Source organism: Brienomyrus brachyistius, chromosome 18 (assembly GCF_023856365.1).
Source record: "Brienomyrus brachyistius isolate T26 chromosome 18, BBRACH_0.4, whole genome shotgun sequence".
Lineage (NCBI taxonomy): Eukaryota > Metazoa > Chordata > Actinopteri > Osteoglossiformes > Mormyridae > Brienomyrus > Brienomyrus brachyistius.
The window spans coordinates 9245152-9270875 of NC_064550.1; the positions used below are offsets into that span (position 1 = coordinate 9245152).

Here is a 25724-nt window from a genome sequence, read left to right on the forward strand (position 1 = left end):
CCAATCATGTCAGAGAGATGTTTAGATATTTGGGCCTGAGCCTTAGCATGTTGTGCACAGAGAGCTGGAGGTTTGTGCAGAATGTTAAGAGGAAGTCCTGAAACGGTCCATCAAGCACGAGGACCAAACAAAAACTGATTACTTCACTGTGGCTCTGGCTCTCATTAATCGAAAAGCCGAGGGAGTTCATCGAAGGTTCAATTGTCAATACAACAAAGTAACATAATGATAAAATCTATGATTGACTGGCATCCCTTTCAGAACAAAACTCACCCTACAGTATGTCTCCAGGATCACCCTGAATGACTGGTTCTAGCCTTTATAGCAGGGGTCTCAAACTCTGGTCCTGGGGGGCCGGAGCCCTGCACATTTTTTAGTTTACCCTCATTTAACACACCTGATTCAACTCCTTGTGCTAAATACCACACAGCTCCTGAGCTGAATCATTTGTGGTGGAACAGGGAAAGAGCTAAGCTACACAGCCCCCCCCCCCCAGGACTGGAGTTTGAGACCCCTTCTTTATGGCAATCCCTGGGTTAAGTACATCTGACGGACAAACTGCCATAACACCTATTATATAAAAAATTCAGATTCATAATAATGGCACTCACACTACTTTGTGGAAATGTTTTAAATGCAAAAATATTTTGGAATGTTTGATTAATTTCCTTACTATTCATAGTTAAGCATTATGCTTTTTCTGAAGGATTTTACTATTTGGGATTGGTAAATAGCAAAGGCAAAGTTTTTTTTTTTTTTGAGAATTCCCCACTTTAAAAACCTGTATTGGAAATTTGCAGATCCGTTCACACAAAGAGCTGACACTTCTGCTGATGTATATCTACTGACTACCCCCAGCTGTTAAAATAGCCGCAGCCGAGACAAAGCATGCGTGTCCAAATTGATCAAATGCAACTTAAAATAATTTCATAATCTCCATATTTAAGTAAATTGACCCGTCATGTGTAGAAGTCTGTTCCAGCTGATACTCTGTGATGGATTTTGCAATTCCATATTGTTCCAAAGTATCCAAAATCAAAATACTGCCAGTAGTCCTACAGCACAGCACCTGTGAAAATTACTCACCCAGTGCTGTGTGCTCCCAAATGCTTTTTAAGGAGGATTTTAGAGTTAAGGCAAGCATTTTGCCTCATTACCAACATCTGCAGAAAAGAGCACAATGTATATAATTACTTTTAACAATAGGTATTAATTCTTAGACAGTCTAATTTTAGTTGTCAATGGTATTATACTCAAAAACATTGGTAATGATCAAGGCACTGTAAGCTTATGTACATCATAAGACACACCCTCCTCCCGGAATTCTCTGTGAAAACATCCTAGCCTTGATTAACACCACTCAGACAAATCGCCAAAAACTGTCAACTCCGACAGCCAGTGGAAATTATTCACGGCTTCATTGTGTGTCCATTAGGAGCTGCATCAAAAGGGCTTCTGTCTCAACATATTTGGTGAAGCCTACAGTGAGAGATGAACAGGTTTGGTTGGCACCATGTGTCAGGCCAGCACAAAGGCCCATTGTGATTTTGTTGAGGGTTTTTGGGGTTCAGAGAGAAGGGATATTAATTCTAACTCACACTGAACGGGCCTTGTCTTTTCAAACTCTGCATTAATCTTAAACTGATTAACATGAAAAGGGGAAATGAAAAGGGATTATCTTACACCTGGTGACCTAACCGAGACTGTTGACATGAGCATATCACATCAAAAGGAATATTGGACCCCAAGGAGGTGTTCAGTCTGCTTTTCAATTGTTATCTTGGTAAAAATAAAATGATATTCTCTTCTCAGTGATAAAGTATATCATGTTCCTGCTCAATTTGTTCTAACTAAGCAATGAAAAATCCACAAATGACAAATATATAGGACATGACATGCCAAATTTCAAAAACTAACATTACGTAAATTCTGTGTGGCAATTTTGAAATTATGACTCAAGTGCAGAACTGCATACAAACTCTTTCAACAATCCTCAAATGTGACTTTACTCCTATTGACTAAATAGTAACTTTTCAAATCTTTAACTGGTTCCCAGGGGTGCCATAAAGAGGGGGGCGGGGGGTTTAGGACAATTCCAAGTGACAGGGGCCCTAAAAAACCTGGAACATAAGTGGACTGGTCTGGATTGAGGAGCTCAATTTAATTAGCTTTTATGGGGCCCAAAATCTCTAGCAGCGCCCCTGCTGGTTACCTCCTGAATCTGCACTTAAGACCAGAAAACACTGAAGATGATAAATGGCATTTTGTGACAAATGAATCCACTAAATTCTGCCAATTGGCAGATTCTATTCTGTCTCCAACACCTGGCCTATATCATTATCAAATTATCAGTGCCGTGCCGTGGGGCCCCTCCAGTCAGACCAGCACCACCCTTGGGAAAACAAACTATGTCACTGGAAAATAGATCCAAACCTCAGGTGCAGCTGGTGAAAAATTCCAAGCAAAAAAAAAATTTTTTATCCCCCTGATCAAGCACAGTCAGTGGAGGTGAAGCTGAAAACACAAAACACGACAATAAAACATTCCAGCAAATACAATATCTTGTATTCTGCAGAAATCCTTCCCTCTGGTATGACTTTCAATTCTGGACTTTCAGGCTGGTCCAGATTTAGTTGCATCAGATGAGTGGGAGAACATTTGACAACTGGCAACAAGTGGTACCACTGTGCTGGGGAATATATGGAATATATATCAAGAGCTACAAAACAATCCTGTGAACAAAAAGCTGTGTACACACCACTGATCCGTGATTGGAGATGCACACAATTAATTTTGTGAGGGATGTTTTAAAATATTTTAACATTTTTTTAATTATCTTGAACTGACACAAAGACATTAGTCTGTTTTTGATAACATTCTTTGAAATTAGTTCTGGTAGTGCCCACTGGCCACATGAATATAAGAATAAAAATGTTTATAAATCCTATAACTGTACACACATAAATACACAGAGAGACAATCAAAAATTCACATTAGTATATAATACATATACTACACTATATGGACTAAAGTATTTGGACACCCATAGTAATTACAGGAACTGGCCCCATAAACCATAGCCATTGCTGACATACAGGTGTATAATTAAGCACACAGTCATACAATCTGTAGCATCAGAGAGTGGCAGCAGATTGGGTGATCATACTGAAGAGGTTAGTCAGCCGAGGACCGTCATTGGACGCCACTGAACACCTTTCCAGCAAGTCGGATCTCCACATTTCTGTCCTGCTAGAGCTGCCCTGGTCACCGGTGACTGGATTGTGAAGTAGAAACACCTGGGGGCCAGTTCAGCTGCGAGGTGGGGGGGGCACACAAGCTCACAGAGAGGGACCTGATCACCCAACATCAATACTCAACCTGAATGGCAGTAAATCCCACCAGCAATATTCCAGCCTCTAATGGAAAGCCGTCCCAGAAGAGCACAGGCTATTGTAGCCACTGAGGGTTAGTCGGCTTCATATTAATACCCTTCGATTCAGAGAGAGATGCTGGACAGGCTGGTGTCCGCATACTTTTGTCCATATAGTGCATAAACATTAATTGAAAACAGACCACACGTTTCGTGCATGACAATTACATTGTTTTCATTTGTATTTACAATAAATAGGCTTTTTATTTCATGATACATACTGGAAATGAAACTACTCCATACAAATGTATTTACCAAGGATGACATCAGTTATCAAAACGTGGCCTACATCAACTTTATGAAAGTGTCCTGGCCAGGAAAGCAGTTCAGTTTGCGCTGTTGGTTTATCATAAAAAACTTGTAGCTTTCTGGAATAACAAACAGTGGTTTCTACAGCACGGCTAAAATCATCTATTATTAATGGACAGTTCCATCAAATCAGTTATATCACTCAATTATTCTTCCATGAAGCTGTCAGTCATCACCTTCAACCCTAACACCTTTCAGTTCTGTGCCCTATTTGCCTTCTAGCTCAAAATGTTAATGTGTTAAATTCATTTATATTTATCTATTTCTGGGCTACTAGCACAAATAATCTCCATGCCGACAGACGTGCATATAAAAATTTTTATATAAGAGCTTTTGGAAATGAAAGTTTTCGTAGCAAAGTTTCCGGAGGTCCAGTTTCTTAGAAAGTGTCCTGCTGGATTAAAATGGCGAGCAAGTAAATGAAATACAACTGACATCTAACGCTTGACAAAAAACGGCATGCAGTCATAGCTTGCTGAAAGATGCCCATAAATGAAAAAAAATCACTTCAAAAGGGTGCTCTAGGGTGTGCAGTCTTACCGTCTATGTATGGCTGGGAAAGTCAGGAAGACGAGGGACTAAGGAGGTATTAAGGACTACACTGGCTGTCCAGTCGCTCAGGGTTCAGGAATTTGAGCAGTTCTTTAATTCCCCCCTCACAGATCTGGGTTTTGGGGAATTCCTTTCTCTTCTTCTCATTCTCCTTGAATTTTGCCCAGCTCTCTGTACACATAAATCGAGAGCAGAAGGGAAAACTAACAGTTAATTATTTACGCAACTGAAAATATTAGCAAATACATTTCAAATGTTGCAGAGAACAGTCTATTAATAACAAGTAAGAAGTATACAATTTACATCATTTTGACGGCTTGAAATTCTTTGTCAGCAATGAATGTTGGTGAAGAGAACACAAAGGACGTTTCAGGCCTTACAGCTAAATCTAATTTCCTTTTGCCAGTTCCTCTGTCCAAGGTGGACTTTTTAGCGGCTCATACTTAGCACATTCAAGCCCCCTAAAATCCTACACGCAGGAAATGTGTCCGTATATTCACCTTGCAGGACAGACCAGTCTGACCTTGGATAACATGATAATTATTGGGTCAGTTTGGGCACTGACTCAATTTAAAAGAATTAAACTGTAGCCTTCTTAGATTATCATAATCTTGAAAAACAACCAATTTCAATATACCCATATAATAATAATACATATAATAATAAAATAATACAGTATGTATATTTCATATAATATATAATATGAAATATATATTTTTATACATAAATTCATAATACTTTACATTTACTCTTCGTTTTATTTACGACAATGTACTGTGTATTACTGTTTACATTCCAAGAGTACGTTACTATTTTAAAGATTGAAATTTGCCGACATTTTTAACCTGCTAGATACATTTTGCGGCCTGCTTCGTGTTTTTCCTCCTATACAGACTTTAATAACTACAGAGCTTGTCCAGACAGAAGGACACCCTTAATGTCCATCAGTCCAAAATGATGGTATAACAGAGCTTACCCTCATCTACTGTAGTCAGTAGAACATAGTTCTCTGGGTGTTGAGTGAGATCCTTCTTCTGAAGGTCCCATGTTTCAGCCAGGTGCAAAATTCCTAGAAGAAATTGACATTTTATATGTCACTAACCAAACCTGTTATTCTTCTTAAATGACATTAAATATTTTAACAAATAATTATTAATTTCATTATATTTAATCTTTAATATTTGATTAATATTTTAATTACGGCTTTTAGAACTAATACATGAACAGGAGAGTCCTAACTGCGCAATCTCAGCTTGTACTACTGAATCTTTTCAATTTACCTTCTACAGTTTTCCACAACTGCACTTCAATCACATTCGCTCCTTGTTTTTCGACTGCAATGACCCTGATTGTGTCCTGCGTGCCATTCTCTGCTGAAGGCTCCACTTTGTAAACTAACAGGCTGTTGCTGCTCTGCCCAAGGCCGCACTGCGTCCCGTTTGATTCGGCTTTCAGCTCTCGGAGACGCCAACGTTGCATTAGACGAGAAACGAGAAAAACAGAATCATATTTAATTCCACTGAAATGAGATCATTAATATTTTAAAATCTTGGTGCATACATTCCAAACAGAAGTAAATATGTAATGAGTCAAACTGAAAATGGAAATAAATATTTATGCATGCAGCTATAACCACAGAGTACCTATCGACAGCAGTATGTTACCTGGACATGTCTTGCAGCACCTGCCCTCGGCCTTCTCGGGGTGCTGGCAGGGATACTGGTTGGGGCACGTGATGCGTTTGCACTCCTGCACGCCATCCCTGCAGGTGCACACAATGCATTCCAGCACTTTCCCCAGCACTGGATGCCACACGTCCCCGTGGGAGTAAGTCCTGCCACTGTACACGCAAGCTGGGGAGAGACGCCACCCATTTCACCATGTTTAACTGCATTACGGAACAGCCCAGTGAAATATGCACAGCAGGCTCTTCTGTTGATTGCTGAAATCTGTTCCTCATACTTTGACTTTCAAAGTGCCATAATTATTTTGTTATGCAAATCATCCTCAACACTAGAATAGCTTTGCATTTCAGCAATTTGATGACTGACAGACAGACAGACAGACAGACAGACAGACAGACAGATAGATAGATAGATAGATAGATAGATAGATAGATAGATAGATAGATAGATAGATAGATAGATAGATAGATAGATAGATAGATAGATAGATAGATAGATGTCTACTCAGCATGATGGGGCTGTTAGCAGAAGCAGAAAATAGTAAATAGAGTAAATAGAAGAGCTCCTGAAGGGCTCAGGTATTGTATTTGGGAGGAGATGAGTCTGCGACTGAAAGTACTCCTCATGATACTGAGGGGTATTGATTTTATTAGGGGTGGTCTTTATTGTTTTTATTGGGTGGTGGTCTTTATTGTGAGTGGTCTTCATTTGGGTGGTCTTCATTGTTTTTTAATGGGGGGTGATCTTTATTGTTTTTATTGGGGGTGGTCTTTACTGTCCAGTAGGGAAAGCAGGTGGGACATCACCCTTCCCTCCACAGCTACCACAGTTCTGTCCAACTCCACCCCTCCTTAAGAGGTCAATCAATCAGCTTTACGGCCTCCTTCTGTTTGACATTAAATCCCCAACCAACAGCAGCAAAGAGCAGGACACAGGCAACAGTGGTCTGGTAAATATTGTTTTACAATCTTCTGCAGATCCGAAAGGACCTAAGACTCCATCAGGAAGATTAGTCAGCTTTGCCTTTTTCTGTAGCCTGCCTATGTGTTGTCACTCCATTCTGGTCTGTCACTGATGTAGACCCCCAAGTATTTAAATGAGGGGACAGAGCAGTCACCTGGTGCAGTGATATTGACCTGTGAGTTCATTGTGGACTTTGTGCATTGACAGAACATCATAGCTCCACAGTCAGTAAATAACAATAAGAGACCCTTTCAAATTTCTGGCCAATTCTTCCTGACGTTCTCTAAAATATCAGATTACCTCATCATGAAGGCAAACCAGAGACTGCATCTCTTCAAGCAAATTAAGAGGTTTGGAGTCAGTCACTGTCTCCTTGTGCAATTCTATACCTCCATCACAGACAGCATTCTGACATGGTCCATCACCGACGGCACTCTGACATGGTCCATCACAGACGGCATTCTGACATGGTCCATCACAGACGGCATTCTGACATGGTCCTTCACAGACGGCATTCTGACATGGTCCATCACCAACGGCATTCTGACATGGTCCATCACAGACGGCAATCTGACATGGTCCATCACCGACGGCAATCTGACATGGTCCATCACAGACGGCATTCTGACATGGTCCATCACCAACGGCATTCTGACATAGTCCATCACCGACGGCATTCTGACATGGTCCATCACAGACGGCATTCTGACATGGTCCATCACAGACGGCATTCTGACATGGTCCTTCACAGACGGCATTCTGACATGGTCCTTCACAGACGGCATTCTGACATGGTCCATCACCGACGGCATTCTGACATGGTCCATCACAGACGGAATTCTGACATGGTCCATCACCGACGGCAATCTGACATGGTCCATCACCGACGGCATTCTGACATGGTCCATCACAGACGGCATTCTGACATGGTCCTTCACAGACGGCATTCTGACATGGTCCATCACAGACGGCATTCTGACATGGTCCATCACAGACGGCATTCTGACATGGTCCTTCACAGATGGCATTCTGACATGGTCCTTCACAGACGGCATTTTGACATGGTCCATCACAGACGGCATTCTGACATGATCCATCACAGACGGCATTTTGACATGATCCATCACAGACGGCATTCTGACATGATCCATCACAGACAGCATTTTGACATGGTCCGTCACAGTCTGGGATAGTGGAAGGGATTCAGTCACAAAGAGAAAATGGCAGCAAACTGTCAGAAATGCCTGAAAGATCTCTGGTACTGACCTTCTATCCACTGAACACCTCTACATTCAAAGCAGCACTAAATGCGCCCAGGGAATAACGGAGGATCCCTCACCTGATCTGTTTCAGCCGCTTCCCTCAGGTAGACAACTCTGATTGCTCACAACAAATGCTAACAGACTCCTCAACAGTGCCTCCTGCCTGTAATCATATACAACAATGCAGAGTTTGCACAATTTAATGTTTACATTTACATCAGCACAGACCCCTGACAATTTGTTTGCAGATGAATGCATATGGCACATGATACATGTTCCATATTTCATATATAAATGGACGCTGTGTGCTGCACATTAATTAGTCTGTATCATGCCCCTTTCTGAATTGCACTACTTGAATACTGACAAAAGTATTGGTAAAAGTATTTTACCAGAAGAATATTGCTTCTTAAAATACCATAAAAATACCATATATCACGCTATAATACTCAGACTATATGACTATAAAAATGACAGTATAGCAGATTTCCACTGGACATCATTTGCAGGTGTCAGGGAACTGGTGTCAATCTTGCGGGAGACTCCCAGAACCTCCAGGAGAGGTGGTATGTCTGCAACTGTATGTATTATACACCTTGCATTGACCATGGTGTCTACAACAGTAGCAAACTGAGCCAACACAAATTTCCACCGGTCTTGGTCATGTAGCAATAAAGATTCTGATTGCACCTGGTGACTAGATGTACAAGGCAGCAGTTTGGTCTTCGCAAGACAAGAGAGTAAAACAGCTATAAGCCTCCTTAGTAATGCCATAAAGCAAGAGAGTGCAGGGTCTTGTTCTCCCTAGTCTTGAACTTGACCAACAGGGTGAAGTTTTTGAGGATGCTGCAGGGGAACATGACTGAAATACCCAGAGACAGCAGTGAGGGTGCTTGGATGTTACCAGGGCGTGATGTCACGTGCTGCATCCACACACAACGATGACTACCTGTGAGAACTCGGGCGGTAGGTAGCAAGGCCTCCGGTTCACAGTGGGTTGCAGATTTGTTCTTAAAGCCACATGGCTGGGGTTACACCATCTGGAGGTAATAAAGATGGCTAGCCCACCTCATTTCACTTTTCCGCTTTGTTTACTCTGATCCGCTCGTTCGAGCTGGACGGCGTCCAGCTGAGCTGTGGCATCCGGTGTCCCCCCCTGTAGCCACGATTCTGCGAAGCACATTCAGCTGCGTGCACGGCATTCCCTCTGGCTCCTCACCAATGCAGATCATTCGTACCGCTCCTTTCAAAGTGATCTTACGTTGCCCATTATCACGGGGTGCAAGGAGTGCTTTCCCTGTCTCTCAACTTGACTTGACTTGACACCCCCCAGTTTGCCATGGATCCACGACAATAACTCTATAAGAATTCCTTTCAGTTTGGAACTACTGCTGATTGCCAGCGCAATGAACTGTCCTCATGACTAAAACATTGCAATTAAAGTGTAGGAAGGTGATAAATAAAAGACAGACAGACAGACAGACAGATAGATAATGCATTACATTAATGGTACCTTCATAATACATTCATGGAACATCCAAGCACCATGTAAGTATAGAATCCTAACATACTTCAAGAGCTGCAGTTTACATTCATAGAAAAACATTCTATGATAACAAACATTACAATCAGATAATGATATGTTTGCTATTAACAAATATTAAAGCTATGAAGGCATGTTAGGATGTTAAGGTATACTTACATAGTACTGATGAATGTTCTATGCATGCATGATAAAGGCATTATGAAGGTGCACTGAATGTCCTATGAATGCATTATAAACTACACGCTGCAATTAATTAAAGCATTACCAGATAGATAGATAGATAGATAGATAGATAGATAGATAGATAGATAGATAGATAGATGGATGGATGGATGGATGGATGGATAGATGGATGGATGGATGGATGGATGGATGGATGGATGGATGGATGGACGGATGGTGTCTCCGACATGTCAGCCCTTCTGTCAGGCACTAACCCTTCTGCTGGTTCTTCTGTAGGAGGATCTTCACAGTGGTCCCCGCAGCCCCTTTCAGGCGGAGGCTCTGGAGGCCCGCAGCCCTCAGTGGGCCCCGCGCTGTGGACGGAGTGGCCCGGACAGCCTTGCTTTTCAGCTGCTGCTCTCCAGCACAGTGGTCTTGGGAATGCCTCTTGTATTTTTACGGAGGAACAAGAACACGCACAGTTAGCATCAGAGGTCAGGGTAGATTCATACATCTGTGTTACTCCTCTCAGTAGGTGCACGATGAATGGAAGTCATTTAACCACCAAAGAAAATATGACAAAAGGAGGGACCGACTTCAAAAACGTTTTTGACATCAGGCTCAGTTTAGTTCACGAAGCTTTTGAATTGGCCAATACAATTAGAGCTTCCACGTTTACAAGCAATATCGGAATTTGAAAAACATTATTACAATTTGCTTTCTTTAATATAAGCAACGTGTTAACTGTCAGATGAAATAGAATTCATATGAAAGAAAAACAATATATAAAGCAATCTATGCATTAATACTTATTTTCTTGTTTAACAGAGCACATACAACTCCTCGATTCAATTGCTGTCCTCCTTCCTCCACTGAAGCAGAATTTGCTGTATTGACAGAATCTAATGAGAAGAGAAAAATAATATGGTTCATGTGATAAACTACAAAGGACGCTGGTGATGATTGCAAAACTGGAAAGAGACATTAAGTCACTGCTAATTTATTTTATCCATTTCAGTAAAATTAAACCTCAGTTTTTGCTTCTTCAGCATAACTACAGTACATAAAAATGGCTGTTACAGTATGGTTAGAAAAAACAAACACTGTGTTCTACCAGCTTGGATGACAGACACCATCAGTGCAGAGACACTGCAAATTAATCAAAATAAGACTGGTTGCACACATCCAGTGTTGTGAAAATATGATTACCATTGCACATAAGACAACAGGTATCAGGCACTGGAACTGGAGTAGAACACGTTAGTGGTAAACAAGTCTTCAGCGCGCAGAAGATATTTCCATCCTAAAGCACAATCGAAGCAGAATTATTCAGAGATACAAAAACACATAATTATATAATGCAGTTTGCTGACTATCCTTGCTGAGCGTAAGTTTTTAGTAATTCTATAAACACATACAAGCACATATTATCGATTGTAGTATATGACATTAAGTTTCGTTTCGGAGGTGCATGCTACTTAAAATTATTTCAATGAAGCACTTAAGTATCCAGTAATGAATGTGGCTGTGACTTACAGAGCAGGTACACATGACGCACTGATTCGTTTGCCGGGATGGGAAGAGGTCGTAATTGGCAAAGGTCTCCCCAGTTTGGTACTGGCTCCCGTTATAACGGCACGTCTTGACAGGAGCCCTTAAGCCCGCAGGAGTCCTACGCTCGTCTTTTCAGGATGGGGAGGAGCATTCCAAATACAGGTAAATCAAGACGTTATTTCATGTGATAGTCTAGTCACATCATATAAGATTTTAAAGTCACATGTCTTCAGACCATTAAAAAAAACGCAGATTGCCATACAAAGATTTCATTGCATAAACACACGTTTCATCTGTCATAATTTCTATAGCAGATAGCACCTTTTACCTGCGCAACGGGGGCAGCACTGTTGAGATTCAGTTATGGGATGTTCACACCTAACGACAGGGCACTTAATGGTGTTACATTTCACATGGCCAGTCTAGCAAAAGACATAACGAGGCAATCAAATAAATGCACACAAGTGAACAGAACGTAAGTATATTCCAGTTTCTTGCCTAGATGTGACAGCATGATAACCATTATAACCATTAACGCGTAATTATAATAATAAAGCTAACACAAGCTGAAATATAAACATTATTCAACTTGTAGCCTATAAAAGAATTACGGCAGCGAAATGTCTCAACACCATAACAGTAGACGCTAGGCTGCCGCGACATAAAGCACTCGGTAAGTAAAATACCTTTCAGTGCAGGTCAGAAACATAACCGGTTGCTGGCAACGAATTTGAATAATCGAGGCAAAAGTAGGCCTACCTCTGTGCAGACACATCGCATACAAAACATTAATCCGAAGGGCTCAAGATACGGATGCCAGCTGTCTCCGGGACGGTATGTCTTTTCTTTGAAAGTACAGACTACATCAGACTCTGTCGCTGGATTAATAACAATAATAATAAAAAAAAAACAATGGCAGGAAAGATACAAAAAAGTTACTGTCTGTGAAAGATCAATCCCCGTTATACTCAGCAGGCCTAAATTAAATATCATAGTGGTTGAAAAAGTTATATTGCACAACTCCATAAACGCCCTAACAAAATACTGATGCCCTTGCACAAAAAACTGCGGCAAACATTCAAGGTTCATACGCATAGGTCTGTCTAGCGTAAGGTGAGCTTTGGTGGCAGTATATTGAGTCAGCTTCTAAAGGATTGTCAAATTACATTTGCAATAATCTATAAATGAATTATATTTTACGCAGTCATACAATAGTTACTATACAAGCCAATGTTATCCACGTTGTCAGTCACAGTATAGGCTATTAACTACCAAACAATTTTAGTAGTGAAACCATTTTCTTTTTTATCTAATGCGCTCACACCGTAATCACTTTCTTTTAACCAATTTATTACTTTTAACTCATCTTATTTATAAATTTGCTATCAAAAGGACACGTCGATCATTTCAAATAGCATAATCAAAATAACAGGCACTTTTAATAGGGCTAAGGAATAATTTTAAGAAGTGGTCTCGCAAAAAAATAGTAAGATTTCATACAGCTAGATAAGACATAATTGCGAGGATATGAAATCATTGCATCTAGAAGTATTTAAAATCATAGCATAGCCTACACATTATTATGCCTGTAATCATCCAAAAGTTATAATGGAATAAGCTTCCATTTAATATTTTACAGTACTACAGGAACTCTGCTCTACAAATATGCAAAGCAATGTTTCTCATTTATTTCTACTTACTTTTTCTGGTTCTTACTGCCTCCGCGTAACAAACACTGTATAAGGGCAGGATTAAAAAGATAAAAATGTGCTTCATGTCGTAACCGATACGCCTTTGATATAATTGAATTTTTCAATGAAATCGCTGCCAAAAAAGTACTATATCCTTAGATTTTAACTACGACAGAAATCCCCCAAAGCGTTGAGACACTCCGCTTCAGGTCATCAAAAAGATTGCAAACTTTCACCGAAGATGCGCGCCTCCTACAGGAAAATACACAACTTTCAAGTGCAGCAAAACGAAAAAAAAAATCATTCATCATTAACTGGGAAATTAGTTAGCACATTAAACTGAAAATAAAATGAAAAGCGGATAATAACTAGAATAATTTATGACAAATACAATTAATGCTACGAATGTACGTCTGTCATTGTTACTGTTTTTGCTACCATTTTGCAACTTATTTTTACCTGGTTATCAGGACATAATACCCTGCTGAGCGCAGCCATTCTTTTCAGTCCACTAAACCATTTTCGAACCCACAACTTGAGGTAAAAAAATCCCGCAAATGGTTGATGAGGCGTCATTTGCCTTTCACTAATAGGGATGCTTCGTCTCTTCTTAAAATGTACAAAGCAGGGAAAAATAACAAATTTCAAAATTCACACCGGAATGATACATTGTAGAAGGAATGGGACATGCAGCTACAAAGGAACAATGACTTGAGGAAGAACACTTTATAATACATTTAGATTAATACTGTCAGTATTATACAAAACGATATGTTTATAAATGGCTCTTGTTAAATAATATAGCAAACAAGTGAATTTAATGTCTAGGTTATATTTTAAAAAAACCATCAAGTAAAGTGAGTTTTATTTATAGAACACATTTAAAACAACAGCAGTTGACCAAATAGTAGAACAATTTCCATAAATAGACATTGCAAACCATAAGTAAACACTGCAAAATTATGAACTGTAGTCTTCACGGACTGTTACTGAATTCTCTTAAATCTCTGCTTTTTTTCCCCATAACTGCTTATACGTGGCTTAACTGCTTGGATAGTGGATCAAAAATGGAAAAGCAGGGATACAAAACAGAAAGAAGTAGGGTCTTGAGCATGAAGTTAATGCTGCTTTGCCTGGAACCAGTGTCATGCTTCAAGGTATGTTTAGAAACCAGTGCAAGATGGAGATAAAGACAACAGTACAGGACGTGAATGAATGGAATGCTCTTCTCTGCCAGAAATTCAATAATTCTTTTGTTCAGTTTCATCAATATAACATAATCATTGTTACATATGTTCATTTAGCAGATGCTTTTATGAGTGAAAGGAGGTCAGTCCTGGGAATAATTGGGGGTTAAGGATCTGCCTTAGGGACCCAATGGCGAAATCGTCCTGTTAACCACCGGCTCCGAACCAACAACCTTCTGGTGACAGACACGCTGTCGTAACTCTTCAAGCCGCACATCATACCCAATTAGTAGTCATTCTTACATACAATACATTTCGACAGATTTCACTTTCTCTTCCAGTGACATACAATTATTTCTCCAGTTGGTGAACCAAAAAAATTTTTTTAAATTTATTCCCATAGCCTGTTTACACTAACTATTCAATTTGCTACAGTGGAAAGAATTTATGTATGCAATTTATTGACATTCACTTAGGATATTTGTATTGTAGTTTCTGTTTTTTTCTTAATAACACCTGTTGTCAGTTTCTTATGTATATAATGGAACAAAAGAATGTGCTTCCTTTTTAACCCTTTGCAATGGCGTTTTCTCCTGACTGCACTTCTGCAGACTCCTCCTGACTTGCCGGCTCCATCGCTTTCATGTAAACACTCCTATATTTTCCCTTTATGTCCTGCAATAACGACAGAGCCTCTTCATATTCCTTCTTGTTGACATTCTTCCCTTTAAGAACTTCATCTGTAAAAAAAAAGAATAGATGATGCGTAACACTTTCCTTATTTCCTTTGAATACTAAGTCAATTTTTTTTACTACCCAATGGGACTTCCTGTGTCGTTTTTCTGTCTTTCATCATAGTTAAGAAATCTTCAACCCTGTCTTTTTTGATCTGTTTTGGGTTTTCTTCCAGTGCTTTTGCAACCTGTGAAGTAAAATGGGATGTTTTATTTTTAAACTTGCGAGGGCTAGGAATACATCCTCATGTAGTTTTTATGGTTACAATAGACACCATTAAGTCCAAAGGTTTCACCTTTTTCATTTCTCTGTTTGTTTTTGGAAGGTGGTTGTCATGCACTCTGGTATCTCTGTACACACGAAGATTTCTGAGAGCCTGTTCCAAGGCTCTGGCAGTCTGTTGAATTCCTGTAGTAACAGATAAATGTCGTCATACAAACATGCATTGCATGGCTTCATTGATTTATTCAGTATATGCATATTTTTTCCTCACCTCTTGGTTGAATCATATCAGGGTCTGGTTTTGCATCTAAGAGCATTTCATAGCCTCTGAATTGCTCTGGAAGTGTATGTTCATCTTTTGGTGTATTTATCTCTAACAACATGTGCTGCATAGGTTCATCATCCACCTGCCACAAGCAAAGGATTTGGTGATAAGTTTCAGGCAGAAAAATTTAAAAATGAGTACTGAAAAATTAATGCTGAGTAGTTTTGCAATGGTGATTTCTAGTATTCTTTAGATATGTACACACACACACACACACACACGCACGCACGCACATGTAGGGTATACCTATCCTTATGGGGCCTGCTCATTTACTTCTATGGGAAAAATGCTAACGCTAACTATGAGAACCTTAACCCCCACCCTGCCCTAACCATAACCATAAGTATCCAAGCAAAATACAAGAGTTTTTGCATTTTTAGTTTTTTCATAGCAGTCACTGATTTTTATAAAATAATACGTTTTCCCTTATGGGGACCAGGAAACCGGTCCCCCTAAGGGATAAAAAACTGATCTTTATCACTTTATGAGGACATTGTGTCCCCATAAGGATAGATACACACACACACACACAATTTTAAACATCATAAATCTATAAAAATCTATAACATCCTTGGAGTATTGAGTGTAAATTGTTTATATAAAAATATATAGTCTTCTTGAATTGTATATACCTGCGTCATAAAGAATGCTTTTCCATCTCTGTCTTCCACATTTGGCAGAGCTCTGGGTATCTGATCTGAAGCTTCCAGCATGTGGTCACCCGCTGGATTCGCTGTGCCTTCACTCTGAGAAGAGCCTTCCTGATGCTTTGAGGACTGCAGTGGCAAACCTTCTCGGGGAAAAGCAGTCTTCTCAAATGCGTCTTTGGCTTTTTTTTCAACGGCTGACACAATGTCATGTGGAGACGGATTACCGGGAGCCTCGAGGTACAAAGGCAATTTTGGGACCTTTGGGATTTTTGTGGTTATCTAATAATCAAAAAATTAATATAGCAAGACGTTTCAGATAAAATATGGGGCGAAGTGAATATATGTTGCATAGTAGTGACAAACATCTTTTTTAAATATTGTGCTTTTCTTTGAGCTACAAAGTCAGTGCTGACAGGTCCTTTAAACATTGGAACGTTGTCATATCGTTATTTTTTCTAGACATAAATGCCTTCCTAGCATTTAATACCTTTCGTTTTGGATTGATTGAGACCATAATATGTGATTTCATTGGGATTTTTGTCTTCTTGCGCTCTATTTGAATGCCCAGATGGTCCTGAAGAATGCTTGTCAGAATCGGGGGGTCACCTTCAATGCAGAGGAACAAGTTTTCGCAACACTGACAAGTGAACCTAGAGCCTGTCCAGCAAGCAGAAGGATCAACTTGGAAAGGATGCTAGTATACTGCTGGGTAGGCTTCATGAGCCATTTTCTGTATTTTCTGAGCCCACTAGATGGTGCTGTCTGTACAAAACAATGGGCTCAAAGCATGCCCCAAAGCAGACTGATAGCACCATCTAGTGGGGTCAAAAAATATCGCAAATGGTTCATGAGAAACTGTTTTGGTCATCACTAGTACGCACAGTCACACACATTCATTCCCAAGGGCAATTCCCCAAACCCTGTGATTTCAGGCTTTCAAAGAAAACAGCATCACACCAATACACAAAAGGGAGAATAGGGAAACGTCCTGGAGGCATGAGACTGGTGAGCTGAATAAGGTGTTTTTGAGCAGAGAAATTTGCAAATTGAGTTGCAGGCTGGCCCTCCAGGACCTGAACTGGGGAACCCCGGACTACAGCAAATATCACCCAGGAAGCCGCCCCCATGAAAGGACATATATAACATACAGGATGTATCATTTACGGATGAATCTTCAGAAACAGGCAATCATTACATTAAAACGTCAAAGGAGAAAGAGGATCCCAATAAAGATGAAGTAGATTATGAACATACCACTTCTTTGTGTGGTAAGAGGATTTGAATGAATCACCAGCTCACTGAGCAACGGGAAAAGGGCCACAGCTAGCAGAGCTTCTTCGTCTGCAATCTGGAGTTGAAAATTGTATACGGTCATTGCACAGAAGTCACATCTTTTAAAGCCAAACAGCGGCATTCCCATGACAAACCTTGTTGTCAGCCAAGTTCAGGTGCTGGAGTTCTGGAAACGGTATTTGGAGTTGCTGTAGAAGCAAGCATGTAGAGGATTTTATAAACAGGTGACTTCATAATTTCTAAATTATGCTGTCAAATAAAATACAGCTATTGTAAAGTGTGCATATTCATCAAGGCTCTTGAACAGAGATATACACCAAGACTTACATCAGTACAGCTGTCACCATGTTCTTGTTGAATAAACTTCAAATTAGAATAATCTATATTTGAGAAAAAATAAGAACTGTGTGTCAAAGGGTATATACTCCATGTCAAAATAAATTATGTTTAGTTTATATCATGCTCTCTCTTGAAATACAAACCAGTTTTCTGCCTTGATTCACTTTTCACTTCTTGTGTTTCGGGGGAGTTCAAGCTGGGTGGTCTGTCTTGTGCAGGATGTTTACTATCTTTCTTTGTGAAAAAGTCCACGACCCCAAGGTCTGCTATCTGCTGCAGGTAAGGGACTTTGCTGATATTGTTGCCCTGCAGGTTTAAGTGCCGTAGCCTACAGTTATAGGGGAATAATTTTAAAAAATCACTTAAGGGTACCAATTTCAAAAAAACAACACATTTAAGGATTTAATCTGGGATTTCGTTTTTACAACCATCTCTCTTCCAATCATTTACCCAATGTAGGGTCATGGGAGGGTCTGGACAGGATGCCAGGCCATCACAGGACACAAGACAGGGGACACCCCGGACAGAATGCCAATCCATCACAGGACACAAGACAGGGGACACCTCGGACAGGATGCCAGTCCATCACAGGGCACGAGACAGGGGACACCCAGGACGGGATGCCAGTCCATCACAGGACACGAGACAGGGGACACCCTGGACGGGATGCCAGTCCATCACAGGACACCGGGCAGGGCTACACCCAGGACGGGATGCCAGTCCATCACAGGACACCGGGCAGGGCTACACCCAGGAGGGGATGCCAGTCCATCACAGGACCCCGGGCAGGGCTACACCCAGGAGGGGATGCCAGTCCATCACAGGACACCGGGCAGGGCTACACCCAGGACGGGATGCCAGTCCATCACAGCACACGAGACAGGGGACACCCAGGACGGGATGCCAGTCCATCACAGGACACGAGGCAGGGGACACCCAGGACGGGATGCCAGTCCATCACAGGACACCAGGCAGGGGACACCCTAGACAGGATGCCAGTCCATCACAGGACACCGGGCAGGGCTACACCCAGGAGGGGATGCCAGTCCATCACAGGACCCCGGGCAGGGCTACACCCAGGAGGGGATGCCAGTCCATCACAGGACACCGGGCAGGGCTACACCCAGGACGGGATGCCAGTCCATCACAGGGCACGAGGCAGGGGACACCCAGGACGGGATGCCAGTCCATCACAGGACACGAGGCAGGGGACACCCAGGACGGGATGCCAGTCCATCACAGGACACCGGGCAGGGCTACACCCAGGACGGGATGCCAGTCCATCACAGGGCACGAGGCAGGGGACACCCAGGACGGGATGCCAGTCCATCACAGGACATGAGGCAGGGGACACCCAGGACGGGATGCCAGTCCATCACAGGACACGAGGCAGGGAACACACTGGACGGGATGCCAGTCCATCACAGGACACCGGGCAGGGCTACACCCTGGAGGGGATGCCAGTCCATCACAGGACACGAGACAAGGGACACCCAGGACGAGATGCCAGTCCATCACAGGACACCGGGCAGGGCTACACCCAGGAGGGGATGCCAGTCCATCACAGGATACATACCCAGTCACACACAATGGGTGATTAGACCCCCTTCAGCCCCTGAAGTTTGAGGAAACACTAGACACTTAAGCACTATGCATTATGTTTTTCCAAGATGTATTAGTCCTTTTTAGTTTTTGGTTGTAGTTATTCGTTTAGATGAATTAATACTAAACATTCTTAATAATTACGAGCAAACTGACCTTTTCAGATTGGCAAGGCTGGTGAAGATTCCTGGAGAAGACAGGCAATTGTCATCTAACATCAGAACCTCAAGGGCACAAAATCGTCTATCTTGCGTCGCTTTCCTGTTTCAACAGATTTTCTGTCAGCTCTGAAAAGGTTTCTTGATCACCTTTGGGCTTCTCGCAATGCATACCCAAGAAATTCTCCCATTCACACAATTTCTATATGTGAATGTCGCAAAACACAGCAAATGTTATAACTTATTAAATGTAACTTAAAGGTAGAGAACTTGTGTTGCCAGGGATGCAATTTCACCCCCTACTGGTCAGATAAAAATACTATTTGATTGTATTAAGTTAAACAAATATATTTGGAAATGCGCTTTGTGTTTGTCATAATAGTTTATTGTAAACAATTTAATAGTTTTTTTTAACTGATTTATTTATCTATATGAATGACTGGTTGTGCTGTCTTATCTTGTACCCTTTGGGAGAAAAGCCTAGAGTCGCCTATGACCATACTGCAGAATCCCTGAGCAATATGTAAATCTAACATCTACATTTAACTTTATAAAAAAAAAAAAAAGAATATTTACAAACGAGGAGACTCTTGGTGTGGAACACTCATGATGTCTGGCAGAGTCAGAAGTTTATTCCCTGTGAGATGAAGAACTTTTAGACAAGGAAGTATACTAATTGCCAAGATATCATCACTTGACAGGCTGTTGTATGAGAGATCCAGCACCTGTAACAAACAGATATATATATATTTCTTTAGTTCAAGGGTGTTTTAGTGGTGACGTCGGATAGGACGCAACATCATTAATTATTAATTACAGGCTTCAACCACCTAATTATATAAAAGCGACAGCAGTTTTTAAAAGACATATCATCACCTCCAGATGTGGAAAGTCTCCGTCATTGACATTTATGTTATGTAGGCCGTTTAGTGACAGTTCCAGCTCCCTTAAGACTGGAAATCCACTGAAAGCGTCTGAAACAAGAAGAAAATGTACTGTTTTGGGATCTTTCAAGTTATTTATATGCTTTTGTCTGTAATACGTTCAGTTTTTATTTATACCTAAGTTCAAACGATTGTCAGAAGCATTGATATAAGCAACATTGTCAAATTCCTCCACGTTGTCTAGGTTGACCTGTTTAAAAACAAGAGACAGGAAAGTCTAAATTATTTATCACTATGGCACGTACACCAGTTGTTTCCCAGAATAATAATAATAATACACTATTTCATAGAAATTGTTATCTGTTACTATTCAGCTTTGCTACTGTACATTTTATTCCCAAAACATAGCTGCTTATTGGTTTCTGACTTGTTTGTTAGATAGAAAATTAGTTCATACCGAGTATAGTTTCTGTCCACTAATGTCAACAAAGCACAGCTCAGAAGGTCTGTCCACACAATGTAATGTCATCTGAAAAACAATTAATATTAAATTATTGTGATTTTTTTTTTTTGCTGTATTTAATTAAAGGTATTGTAATAATAGTTTACTGTGGCTTACAAGAAAATATCCATCTAAAACAGTGCCTCTATTTTCCACTTTGCTGGAACCCAATAATTCAGTATTGTCTGAAAGAGCTAGATGTTCTTCAGCTGTAAAGAGTCCCTGCGATTTTCTCTTCTGTGATCTTGTATATTTATGCTCTAACACGCTCCTCTCCACAAGCCAGTGACCTGTTCATAAAAAGGACAAAAATCCACAAGTCACGGCTGCCTACAGACCACAAAAAAAACTAACTTATACATGCAATTGTATACAAAATATTTGGTAACACTTTACTGGCGGCACCACAATTTACTTGGTCGCTTATATAAAATTTACTTGGACATAACATAAATGTCAATGATGGAGACTTTCCACATCTGAAGCTGATGATATGTCTTTTAAAAACTGCTGTTGCTTTTATATAATTAGGTGGTTGAAGCCTGCAGTTAATAATTAACAATGTACTACTCGAGTACAATTTATCATGATCAAATATCGTAACTACATGAACCGTTATGACTAATAATGAACGAACATGGGATCAGAACATAACTAACACAGTTTCTGGTTAATTAATACTTTAAGTAACAGTGCAGTACTACATTATGTGTGTCCATTCAAGTAAAGCGTTACCAAACATATTTATGAATGATTGCATGCATAACGTTTAGACTCAGATGTAGTGCAATGTGGAAAAATAAATACCTGTTTTACGCTGCTTAAACAAAGGTTTTACAGGGAATAAACCGGAAGGGGTACTCTCTCCGTTGTCCAGTTTGTAGTGTCCCAGTTTGGCCATCACGATGGGTTACATAGACCCTTCATCGTATGTGTTGTCAGCAAAATTTAGCATGATCTGAAACACAGAAACAAAATACAACTATGACAAGGAAGTCTTACTTATAATTAGTTCAATTCATTCTAATAACATCATTGCCAATCCAGGGAAATCGCCGAAAGGGCTGAGAAAATGTCCCATTTGGGTATAGCGACCGTTCTTTCGCTTATCAATCCAAGCCAAGAACTTGTTAGCGACCTTCGTTACTGTCTAACGCGGCGCCTAAGTAACGTATCATAGCAACGCTACGAACACAAAGTGAAACCGGAGCGCATGCAATTCCCAGACACGTCTGAAGAGGCGCTGTTCCACGGCTACTCGTAAGCCAACCACAGTGTCTGTAGTCACAGGCGTGCAAACGGAAGAAAAATGGCGGCGAGGAACGGGAGCACTGGTTTGCTAGACAAAGTAAGACGTTTCGTCTTTGGAAATTTTATTTATTGGTTTTTTGTGTGCTTGGTTTATAAAGCTTCGTATTAATGGTACATTTTCTACCATGCTTACTGTCATTATGTTATGTTATACTTATAAAATATACCTAATCTTCTATTATAATTCCAAGTCAAGCGATATGAATAGCGGTTTTAAACATTAATAATCGATTGTAAAAATTACAGCTCATAAGGGAATTAAGAATCTCAGAGGTCGTATTTTCTATGCCTATATATGTCTTTTGGGGTATTAGTATTTATGTCCCCATGATACGTTGAGTTCTGTGCAAACATGCTGCTTTGCGGTTTCCTGTTTGCACTTTACGTTTTCTTCTAAAATATATTTAATAATCAGGTGGGAGACAAGTAAACTTAAGAAAAAAATGGTAAAAAATGCTCGTGTGTGCATTTCTATGTTGGATGTCTTAATGTATCTCATGGAATAAAAGACGTTACACGTTTTTAACTTTGTCAGTTGAAAACGTATTAATGAAAAAAATATTATTAAAAAGCAGTGTTCTCAGACAAATCTGTATACTTTATGGGAAAACCTCACTTCCCCGAATTATTTTTTTTTTCTGAACAATTCAAAGCCTGCAACATTATAACAATGAGGACCAAATAAATACTGAAAAGTATGAGTGTAGCTGTGTAGGTTTGGGATCCATGCACATGTCTGAAAGGTCATGAGTTCAAATCCCATGGCTGATGGGTAATCGCATTGCCCTTGAGCAAGCCTCTTAATCCCAGTTAACCCTGCTCTATGCCGCTCACTTGAATATTGGACAAAAATGTCACATAAATGAATAAAAACCTATACATTTGATCAATCTCTTCTCAGTGGAGAATTGATGAAAAGCCTGTCAAGATAGATAAATGGGATGGAGCTGCTGTGAAGAATTCACTTGATGATGCTGCTAAAAAGGTAGATGCTAACTTGCCGTAAGTCAGTCATGAGGCCCCAGTTCAGTGCTGCCTCATGATCGTTTTCATTTTGGTCAAAAGCATGTAAATAAATGGGTCTTTCTTTTAACCTGAATTAATGTCTCTGCTGCAGGTACTTTTGGACAAATATGGTTACATAGAGAACTTCAACCTTATAGACGGACGGCTCGCCATTTGCACAGTGTCCTGTCTCTTTGCTATCGTAGCACTAGTGTGTGACTACCTTCACCCTTTCCCTGAGTCAAAACCTGTCCTGGCATTCTGCGTGGTATCATATCCTTTTTTTATTCACCGAATTGTGGAACTATTGTACAATTTCTGCTTTAGTACATCTGAAGTTGATGTGGAACATGATTGTCACTTCATCTTATTATCTGTTAATGTTTTTAATTATGCAGTAATCCATTCTTTAAACTAGGTGGGGTCTTTGCTGGCTATTACTTTTATTCCTGAAAATCTTATAGGAATAATACCTTTTGAGACTGTTTAATGTCACAGCAATCTAAAAGGGGATGGTGCTATCACTGTGACGATGATTACCCTTGCTTGTATGAAACTTAACGCTACATCGATATTAGACAGTGATAGGAGTATGGGACTTGACTATTATGGTTGTCTTTCATTTCCTTTTTGGAATTATTGACGCCTTAATTGTTTTCTCACATATTTCATAATGATGGGTATCCTTACCTTGTACACATCTTACAAGGAAAAAAATACTTTTCTAGTTGCAATTCAAAAAGATCCAGTAGGCATGGACCCTGGCCACGTCTGGCAGATTTCTTCAAGTCTAAAAAGGTACTACTGCTGGTTTCATCTGGATTCCCTTTTACGTTCAATTTCACAGTCCTGGATAATACTACTGTTGAAGTTTAACGGAACATTTTTTTGTGCAGAACCATTACCTTTCTGTTGATATTCAGTGTAACCACGCATTCAAAATACATTTCTTTTGGTGCTCCTCAGGTTTGATGATAACTACACACTCAGAATTACTTTTACCGATGGGAAAACAAGTCGGAAAAGGGACATGGAGTTCACAGAGTCTATTGCCAAGTTCTTCGATGAGAACGGGGCATTAGTGAAGGACCAGTTTGAAAAGAGAATATCGAAACTTCACGACACTCTGGCAGTGGACAAGAAATCCAAGTAAACAACACACAGAATAACTCGGCCCTTTGCGTTACTATTTGTGAGCATAGGCTGAATCCTTGTCTGCTGTTCAAGTCTAAGTTGTGTTATCTTCCAGGACTTCTGTAACAGTGGAACATAAGTGGTACGCTTTTGCATCGAGGGGGCGGGTGAGTCAGGCAGGGGATTTCAAATGTCTGCTGTACATGTGCTGCTTCCTTCTTTGTTGGGTGTCTTACTAGTCAGTTTCATTGGGAGATGCGTCGTGGAGTAATTTGGAGTGAAGTACTATTGACTGTCTGCAGTATGTACTAAATGACATTGTGTGCATGCAGAAGAATACTGTAGACCAGTGTTTCCCGGTCCACGTTTTTGCTCTCCCCCTGCTTCCAACACATACATATTATTCAGGGTTCTTGATTGGCTGGGAGCTAGGAGGGAGCAAAAATGTGGACTGCTGGGGGGTCCCGGAGGAATGCGTCAGGGAACACTTATGCTGCCTCAACCAACTTCCCTAGAATGATCATTTCTGTGGCAGGTTTGTAAGAATATAGCAGTATTCAGGCTACGATAAATTCCCAATCTTAATAAGATAACCATTTTGGAGTCCCCTCTTTTCCACTTTTCTTGATAGGCTATGTTTTTGTTGCCATTTATAATAGGAAATTTGGCCTATAAACATTTCAGTTTTCTTTTATTGGGATTTTTCTTTGCACAAGTTTCAGTTAAATTATTTTAGCTTTGGAGAGTTACATTGTTTTTATTTTTAAACTGCTACTTTTAGTCCAGTGTTGCGCATAGAAGCACAGTTTACCATTTTTATTTATACATGTCAAAAGGTTTGATGGACCAAAAATGAAGGATTGCAACCAATTTGAAATTGGTTTAAGTCTGGTGACGTCATAGTTTACTACATCTATTACGTAGCTCATAATTTGCCTTAATATGACAGATTTGTAGCTACATTCCTTTTTCACCATAGATTGTGTTGTACTGAACTTAGCGTGTGTGTCTCGTTTACTGCAATGGTACACTGTTTTGCTGTTATTTTGATTAGAGCTCATGGCATTTGATTAAAAAAGGACAAATCAAAATCCATATGAAAAGGAATGTGGCCAAACAGATGTATATTTCAAATAAATGTTACTTATGCAGACTTATTATGTGTACAGTGTATTTGCATATATACAGTAGTGGAATTTAAAAACACTACATAATTATTTAAA

At 40.2% G+C, this 25724-nt stretch overlaps 3 protein-coding genes across 10 annotated transcripts; 1 reads left to right on the plus strand and 2 right to left on the minus strand.

Moving 5' to 3' along the window:
- Positions 1 to 488: 488 nt before the first annotated feature.
- On the minus strand, positions 489 to 13400 carry chrdl2 (chordin-like 2). Of its 5 annotated transcripts, none has more exons than XM_048982985.1 (12): positions 13164 to 13400; positions 12223 to 12341; positions 11792 to 11885; positions 11446 to 11591; positions 11119 to 11212; positions 10722 to 10811; positions 10185 to 10358; positions 5956 to 6144; positions 5572 to 5748; positions 5268 to 5360; positions 4280 to 4462; positions 489 to 2514 (listed from the first exon to the last, which is right to left on the minus strand). In XM_048982985.1, exons 1-11 carry the CDS (start codon positions 13237 to 13239, stop codon positions 4329 to 4331), a joined length of 1386 nt encoding a protein of 461 aa, XP_048838942.1. In that variant the 5' UTR covers positions 13240 to 13400; the 3' UTR covers positions 489 to 2514; positions 4280 to 4328. The 5 variants fall into 5 exon arrangements, with proteins under 5 accessions (XP_048838942.1, XP_048838941.1, XP_048838940.1 ...); XM_048982984.1 differs by lacking the exon at positions 489 to 2514 and adding an exon at positions 2814 to 4130; XM_048982983.1 differs by lacking the exon at positions 489 to 2514 and adding an exon at positions 2814 to 4133.
- Positions 13401 to 14002: 602 nt separating this feature from the next.
- xrra1 (X-ray radiation resistance associated 1) lies at positions 14003 to 22210 on the minus strand. 4 transcript variants are annotated; one of them, XM_048982978.1, is made up of 18 exons: positions 22190 to 22210; positions 21859 to 22009; positions 21169 to 21341; positions 21007 to 21078; positions 20727 to 20799; positions 20542 to 20639; positions 20242 to 20390; positions 19664 to 19768; positions 18049 to 18233; positions 17894 to 17946; positions 17701 to 17754; positions 17528 to 17621; positions 16761 to 16879; positions 16256 to 16552; positions 15570 to 15705; positions 15372 to 15484; positions 15158 to 15263; positions 14003 to 15081 (listed from the first exon to the last, which is right to left on the minus strand). In XM_048982978.1, exons 2-18 carry the CDS (start codon positions 21950 to 21952, stop codon positions 14909 to 14911), a joined length of 2094 nt encoding a protein of 697 aa, XP_048838935.1. In that variant the 5' UTR covers positions 21953 to 22009; positions 22190 to 22210; the 3' UTR covers positions 14003 to 14908. The 4 variants fall into 4 exon arrangements, with proteins under 4 accessions (XP_048838935.1, XP_048838934.1, XP_048838932.1 ...); XM_048982977.1 differs by having other exon boundaries at positions 22147 to 22207; XM_048982975.1 differs by lacking the exon at positions 22190 to 22210 and having other exon boundaries at positions 21859 to 22183.
- A 68-nt stretch (positions 22211 to 22278) lies between these two features.
- On the plus strand, positions 22279 to 25658 carry spcs2 (signal peptidase complex subunit 2). The gene is made up of 5 exons (XM_048982992.1): positions 22279 to 22399; positions 23264 to 23347; positions 23480 to 23639; positions 24030 to 24165; positions 24334 to 25658. Exons 1-5 carry the CDS (start codon positions 22361 to 22363, stop codon positions 24518 to 24520), a joined length of 606 nt encoding a protein of 201 aa, XP_048838949.1. The 5' UTR covers positions 22279 to 22360; the 3' UTR covers positions 24521 to 25658.
- The last annotated feature ends 66 nt before the right edge of the window (positions 25659 to 25724 follow it).